This window comes from Grampus griseus, assembly GCF_964374135.1.
Source record: "Grampus griseus genome assembly, chromosome: 5".
NCBI lineage: Eukaryota > Metazoa > Chordata > Mammalia > Artiodactyla > Delphinidae > Grampus > Grampus griseus.
Genome location: NC_138998.1, coordinates 134,667,793 through 134,675,297, shown reverse-complemented (window position 1 = coordinate 134,675,297; position 7,505 = coordinate 134,667,793). Strand labels below are relative to the sequence as shown.

The following is a 7,505-nucleotide window of genomic DNA, read 5'->3' as shown; positions in this document are numbered from 1 at the left end:
TACGAAGCTTCTCGTCACTGCCCTGGGGGGTGTTGGGCCCCTCTCACAGGGACTCGTGATAGAAGACACTTGTGCAATTCCAATGTGATTTCAACATTGTCACCTATATAGGGGCGATTCCTATGACTATTATCCCCATTTTACATTTGAGGGGATACAGGAGATGCAGTATTTTGATCAAGGTCATGCAGGAAGGCGGCAGCGCCAAGACTTTTTGGTTTCAGCTGTTTGCCTTGAAAGATTTCAAACAGAAAAGTAGAACGAATAGTAGAGTGGACACCCATATGTCCTCCAAAGTAGGTCCAACAATTGTGAGTAACTGAGCTGGTTCAGCCTTGAAGAGTCTGCATAAATGGACGTTTATAAAGAACTGTTTATTCATCTATTGACTTTTATTTATTATTTGTCATCCATCCCACTTTTCCTCCCCTGGGATCACAGAAGGAAACACAAACGGCTTCACAGAATTAGTAGCCATTTCCCAGTGAGGACTTGATAGAGATATTTTGATTCTTTTATTTCTTCTTCTTTTTTTTTTTTTGCATAGGGATATTTTTGACAGTGTAAGTGTCCTTTCCGTGAAATTGGGACAGGAACATAATCGGGCCCATGGGAGGAGCTGTGAGTGAGCTCACCACTGCACAACTTTTTTCTCGGAAACAAACTGTCCGTGAGGCCCCTCAGCATCCGGGGGCAAAAGGGCCAAGTACACGGGGGTCTCTGCTCCTTCCTCTGGGCTTTTGGTGGCTGTGGGTCCTGCCATGTCAGTTCTCACCCACCCTGGGCAGCAGGCATTCAGGAGGATCTTGTCCCCTCCTCTCTGCTCACTCAGTTTCCTGGCTTGGATTCTGGACAGCACCGTGACGCCGATTTTCGTCACCCCATAGGCGGTCTCAGGCCAGCCCTCCTTCCTGTGCACCCCGTTCTTTGTGTCTTCCACAAACTTGTTCATGAGCCCCACCAGCTCCTCCTCTGTGATGGTCTCACTTCGAAACTTCTGCTGCAATTCGGGGCTGCATTTTTTAAGAGAGCTGACACTCACAAAGCTAGACACATTCACCACTCTGCCTAAAATACAACACAAGTCATTACATAGAAAGGTGAGCACAAGGACAATGAATGCCAAATTCGGGACAGGATTTATGTCCTCGTGTCCTCTCGTCAGAGGACATTAGGGAAGGAAGACAACGTATTTTGGGAGGGGGTTACTCATTGGGTTTTATCTGTTTTATGATTATAAGTAACAATCTGTTATTTCTGATGTTTTTAAAAATTACACATAATTATTTTGAAAATTACAGGAATGAACTATTTCACTTAAACTCAAGAAATAAGTAATGACAACGGGAAGAATTCTGTGAATCTACCACCCAGAACAACTTGTGAAAATTATTTTAAAAACTTAACTATTTAAAGTCTCTGCTAATGGTCCTGAGGGCATACAGCAAATGAAGAAACGTTTATTCCCGAATATCTCCAACAACTCAGCTAAGAACAGAGTCTGTTCTGTGGTATTTCAACCATGACCTGCTCCTTCCTTTCCCCCTTTCTGGCCATAACAATGGAAACGTCACTCTAGGATGGTGCATCCGAGAACACAAGACTATTGTATCTTCCCAAGATGGGTAGGACATCAGCATGTCTCATGCCGCTCCTCAGCTACCTGTTGCAGAGGTTCAGTTCCTGGCAAGTGCATTTAGGAGGTGATCCAGCCCTCACTTGTGGGACAAAGGCTCTACCTGGGGCTGGACATCCTGAGAATACTGGGGCCCAGACTGCCCTTTCCCCAGCTTGTTTGTAAGGCAGAAGTATCATGCAAAGAGAGGCAAGCTGACAAGACCAGAGACCACTGCTTCTCTTCCCTCCTAGCTCCTAAAACAGGAGTGTCACAAAGAGAAGTGTCACCATCCCTGCTTCTATCTTCAGACCTGTGGCTTAGAGATGTTGCACAAGAGGGAGAAAGAGTCGGGACATAAAAACCTAGAGGTCTGACGCTCTCCCAAAAGGATGTGATTTCATTTGAACGAGTGTGGGGAAGTTCGACCCTAAGGGCACTCTCAAAAACAATGGAGGTTGTGCTGAAAAGCAATTAGGAGATTGGTAGCTTTGTTAGAAATATAAACGAAATCATGTAAGTCAGCAAGTTTGCCAGAGAAAACTAGAGAAAGATAAGGGTAAGAGCCCTTCTCGGTTCAGAACAGAGCACCAAAACTACCCTTTCAAAAGAGCCTGAATGTAATTGGATGGAGATGCATCTGTGAAGCGATTTATGCTGTGCCTTGACAACAATAGTGGAGTCATCAGCCAGCAAGTAGTGGAGCTTAACAGCTGGGTGCGGTGCAGGAAAAAGACAGCAAAAGAGAATCCTGCTAAACCCACAGTAATCCCAGTGTGACTGTGCGTCTCAGCTAGGCTGTACTTTCTGAGATGAAACATCAGAAACTTCACACTGCGAGGGGAGGAGGGCGGAGACTCAACTTCAAAAAATAATGTAGCCAGTCACTGAACAAATAAGCAAATAGCAACCACAAGCCCGTGGGAAGTAGGCTCTAATAGCAAGAGTAGCTATAAAATTCTGCAGTGTCCCGTTTCCAACCAAAAATTACCAGGCATGGACAAAGATGTTAAACCCTTTTTTTCCATGGGGAAAATATGTGGCAACAGAAATGGCATGTCATGCTGCCGTGTCAGTTAGCTTTGATGTCTATCCCACTAAAGGTTTGGAAGTTCAGAAAATATCAACAAATAAATTAGTAGATGGCGTTAGGACTCCCATTCAATGATTCTCTGAAATACATAAACTGATTTAGAGAAATCGCCACATTAATCTTCCGGGCTTTCTTCTAAGATGAACACATTTCTGAAACGGGTCGATTAATCCATGTCCTCCTTCTAATCTAGAACATGTAAAGAGTAAGAAGCAACTAGTAAATGAATAGGAATGACATTGTCCTTAAGATAGAATAGAACCAATTTGTCCAAATTTTGCAGTAAGCACCATTCAGAGATGCTATATTTAGGATAATTTATTTCGCTCTCAAAAACATGACCAAGCCTCTCTCACAACAAAAATAACACATATTTCATGAATTAAAAATGCAAAATATAGAAAGGCATAAAGAAAGAAAAAAAGCCTGCAGGAGCGGAAGTCAGAATGGTTAACTGGTAAACGGGAAAGGCAGCTATATTACTATCAATAAAAGGGCCTTGGGCTTCCCTGGTGGCGCAGTGGTTGAGAGTCCGCCTGCCGATGCAGGGGACACGGGTTTGTGCCCTGGTCTGGGAAGATCCCACATGCCGCGGAGCGGCTGGGCCCATGAGCCATGGCCGCTGAGCCTGCACGTCCGGAGCCTGTGCTCCGCAATGGGAGAGGCCCGCGTACCGCAAAAAAAAAAAAAAAAAAACAAGGTCCTTGACATTATTTTTTTCATGGGTCTTCAACCTGGACAGAAGACAGAGAAATACTGTTAACTTCTTCTAGGTTGGTTATAATCAGTAATCAAATGACAAGCTTTTTTATTCTGTGTTAACTAGTCTACCTCAGGAAGTCTAGAATCAGCGGTGAAAATACTAACCCGTATTAGGGAAGCTTGACCAGGAGATCCAAAGTTCTCTCCAGGTAATAAACTCCTGGATGTGGCTGTTTCATCTTCCCAATGTGTTCCATGCCAGCCCCTCCCACTGACTGGATCCCCAGGGATTAGAGCCAGCCACCTGGAGCCCTCTCCTCCCAACTAAGTGAGACTGTAGACCCAGAAGAGAATCACACGCTCGATAAAGTCATGATAACATGAACTGCTGGAGCTTTTCTCCAACAAAACAAGAATTCTCTTATTTCAAAAGGCAAGTAAACCTTGCTGCACTCCTACTGAGAATATAGCATGTATTTAAAGTTCCATTTACTCTAGCTTTCGTGAGGCAAGACAAACTGTTAAACAGAGGCTGTCTTAGCACCTCTGGAGGGTACTCATTCCTCCTTCTGGACAAAGCCCAGACACAGCAAGAAACAGCCCAGCTAAGTAAGAGGAGTGGTGGGCCAGAGGTCATCAGCACGAGGTCAAGAGGAATGCAGCATGTGCAGCTGACACAGGGAACTCCACTGCAGCCCGCAAGTGTTGGGACGAGTGGAGGAATCAGGTGACACTCTAAAGAGCTGACTTTTTAGGTCCTAGTGAAGCAATTCTTAGAAGAACTTTCCAGGAGGACAGGATGGGGAAACAGGGCAGAAGCTGGGTGTAAATTGTAAAGGCATGTACTAAATCCCCAGCCACGCCTCTCAACCTTTCCAAAAGTATCTGCTTGTCTTATCTGGTATGTTTCATGGGTGGTGGTTCCCCTCCTGGCCCATTACTTTGGGGGTAAGTATTATAGTAGTTTAACCCAAAGGAATATGAGAGTTTGTTTTGTTGGAAACATTGAGCAGATTGAAGGGCAGTTAAAATGGACCTGGAGTTCGGCAGGTCGGATTACGGAGATCCCTACAAGTCACGCTAAGGGCCTGGACTTCACTCCTGAAGGATTTTTGGGAGGGGGAGTGAGCGTGCAGAGTACAGAGAATGCCCAGGAAGCAAAGGACTCAAGAAGCGGGGAGAGACCCTTAGGAGAGTTTACAATTGTCTAGAAATGACAGCTGAGGGCCCGTTTGCAGAGCTGGGATGGGGGTGAAGGCCTGGGAAGAAAATCAGTAGGAAGTGTCTTAGGATCTGGTAGATGGCAATAAGCGGGCAGGCGTGGTGACCTCCAGGATCCCGGTGGGTGGATGATGGGATCAGTGGCCAAGATGATTTGGGGAAAGGACGAGTCTTTGGAAATATTTGTTTTAGATGGGGGGATTCAGGGGAGGAAGGATGGGAATCAGGTTAAGATGGAGAGGCAAGAAGACACAATGTGTGCCTGGAGCTCTGAGAATGTTCTAGGCAGGTGACAGATTTGAGTGAGGCCTAATGAGACTCCACTAGCCTGAGTAAGATCACTCTGAGAGGGGGTCAGAGGAGAGAAGACCTGAGATGGACTCCTAAGGGAATGCCGCCTGTGGGGGACACGGAGCAAGCCTTTCAGAGGACAACTTTGGGCTAAGATGGGAAAAAGAAAGAGCCAGATGTGCAAAGGGCAGCTGGAGAGACAGCACCAATGACCTGGGCAGTGTTTAGAGGAACCTGAGGCCTCAGGGCACCTGGCCGGATGGTGGCACAGATGGAGGCCAGTGTAGCTGAGCAGGAGAGGTAGGGGGGCCTGTAGATGAGACCAGAGGCAGGCAGGGACCAGATCTTGCCAGAAACACTGCAGTTTGGGCTCTTCATCAGACTCACCTCGGGGTTTTATTAGAGGCAGGAGCTCTGTGCACACATCTTGGGTACCAAAGAAGTTTGTTTTCATAGTCACTTCTGCTTGAATATGAAACGGTGTGGAATCAACAGCTTTTAGGAGAAAAGAAAAGTTGAGTGAATAAATAGTAGCCATCAAGTAACATTCTTTTTTTTTTTTTTTTTAAGTAATAGTTGTGGTTCGCGGGCTTTAGAGCACAGGCTCAGCGCTTGTGGCGCACGGGCGCAGCTGCTCCGCGGCACGTGGGATCCTCCACGGACCAGGGCTTGAACCCGTGTCTCCTGCATTAGTAGGTGGATTCTCAACCACTGCGCCACCAGGGAAGCCCTCAAGTAACATTCTATGGAAGATACAAAGAAAACAGCGCATGTGAAATCTGTTGAATTTTGTGTAAAGGTTGCGTCTGGTTCGTAGTATTGAGCCGGCGTGAATCTCAGGGTCTGACAACGCCTATGATTTTGTAGGATGGCGCCACTGCGGGGGCGGCTGCCCAAAGGGTGCACACACACGGGATCTCTGTGCATCAGTTTTTGCAATTTTCTCGTTTATTTCAAAATGCATTAAAAATTAACCCAACTGCTCCAAAGTCCAATCAGAAAGAAGCTGTGGGGCAATCTAGGAAAGGTCCCCAGGATTCGAGCCAAAGAAGCAAAGTTCCCTATGGCTAGAAAGCATCCAATTCCCTGCAGACTCCGCTCTCGCTGCACCCCTCCCCCTTCCCTTCTCGGTCCCTAGGGAGTCATTCTGGACCCCACAGGCGGGAGAAGCCCCACCGCAGCGATTCCCCGACAGATACGGCCCATCCCGGATGATGAACGCCTCGCCTGGGAGCACCCAGCCCCTTACTCTTGAAGGCGATGCCCGCGTTGTTGACCAGCACGTCGAGGCCCCCGTACTCCTTGAGCAGGAAGTCGCGCAGGGCGCGGATGCTCTGCAGGTCGTCGATGTCCAGCTGGTGGAAGCGCGGGCTCAGGCCCTCGGCCTGCAGCTGCTGCACGGCCGCCTGACCCCGTGCTGTGTTCCGCGCCGTGAGGACCACGTCCCCCGGAAACTGCCGGCAGAGGTCACGCACGATGGCGAAGCCGATGCCCTTGTTGGCCCCGGTGACCAGCGCCACACGGGCGCAGGACGACATGGCCGGGTGCTGGGTGTGCGGTGCCCTTGGGTGGAGAACGAGCCCGTTGTGCTTTCCCAGCGGCGCGGCGCGTCAGAGTGTCTGCGCAGAAGCTGGAGTTTGCAGAGCGCGCACCTGCAGGTCCCACGCCTGGAGCTGCCAGGCTGAGCGCGCAAGCGCAGGCGCAGGCTCCGCCCCTTCAGGGCTGGGCTCGCCGGCGCCCTCCCAGCGGTGCAGGGAACATAGAGAAGGGCCATCAGGCAAGTTTGCAGGACAGTCCTGCTGAAAAGTCGCTGCTGGCGACTGCCTGCCTGGCATCAGAGAATCGTTCTGATTAGCTGTTTTGCCTATGTTTAAACTGAACCCTATCCTCTGTTCTCCTCCTTTTCACCCAGATGTTTAACTCTTCGCGGTTGCGCTTGAAGAAATGGGTCATTTGTGCAGACTTTGTTTTTCCTGGTGTTTGAAAAATATCGCTCGAACTGAAGTCTTTGTAACCTAGAGTTGTGGAATAAGTTGGGAGAACATGGTAGGGATCGAGTGTGTGTTGCTTCCTCCCGTAAGTATGTGAAAGCCAAGCTACTGCCCTATCCTTGAATGATTCTCACGTGTTAGTGGGGAGTGTTTACTGAATCATCATAGGGTTACCTCACTAGATACTTCCAGGGTTGTCAGGTTACCTGTATGCAGGTCCTGAAGTGTACAGGTGCAAAGGGGCTTTGCAGCCCTTTCTCACACTCAAAATAACTCCTCAGGATGCATCTCCATTTTCAAGCGAGGAAATGGATCCTCAGAAAGTTCATAAATCTGCTCAGTGGGAAATTAATTTTCTTCCTTACTGTTTACCACTTAGAACAGAGGAATTAGGGGGTCTATAAGATCATTTTCATTTCTGTGCTGTGTCTTGTCGACTGAAAGAAAATGCACAACCTAGGGGACTTAAGCCTTGGGATATAGCCTCTCAGATAGCTGAGGGACTGTTCTGAAGAGGTAAGGGAGGAGCCAAGATATGTAGGAGTTTTTGCAAAAACAAAACAAAACAAAACATAAAAACAACCCAGGTAGT

The 7,505-nt window shown here is 48.0% G+C and overlaps 1 protein-coding gene across 1 annotated transcript; it reads right to left on the bottom strand.

Annotated features, from left to right (window-relative positions):
• Window positions 1-355: 355 nt before the first annotated feature.
• LOC309823295 (carbonyl reductase [NADPH] 1) lies at window positions 356-6,595 on the bottom strand. The gene is made up of 3 exons (XM_082655483.1): window positions 6,172-6,595; window positions 5,310-5,417; window positions 356-1,068 (listed from the first exon to the last, which is right to left on the bottom strand). The coding sequence occupies exons 1-3, from the start codon at window positions 6,458-6,460 to the stop codon at window positions 632-634; spliced, it is 834 nt and encodes a 277-aa protein (XP_082511609.1). The 5' UTR covers window positions 6,461-6,595; the 3' UTR covers window positions 356-631.
• Window positions 6,596-7,505: the final 910 nt, after the last annotated feature.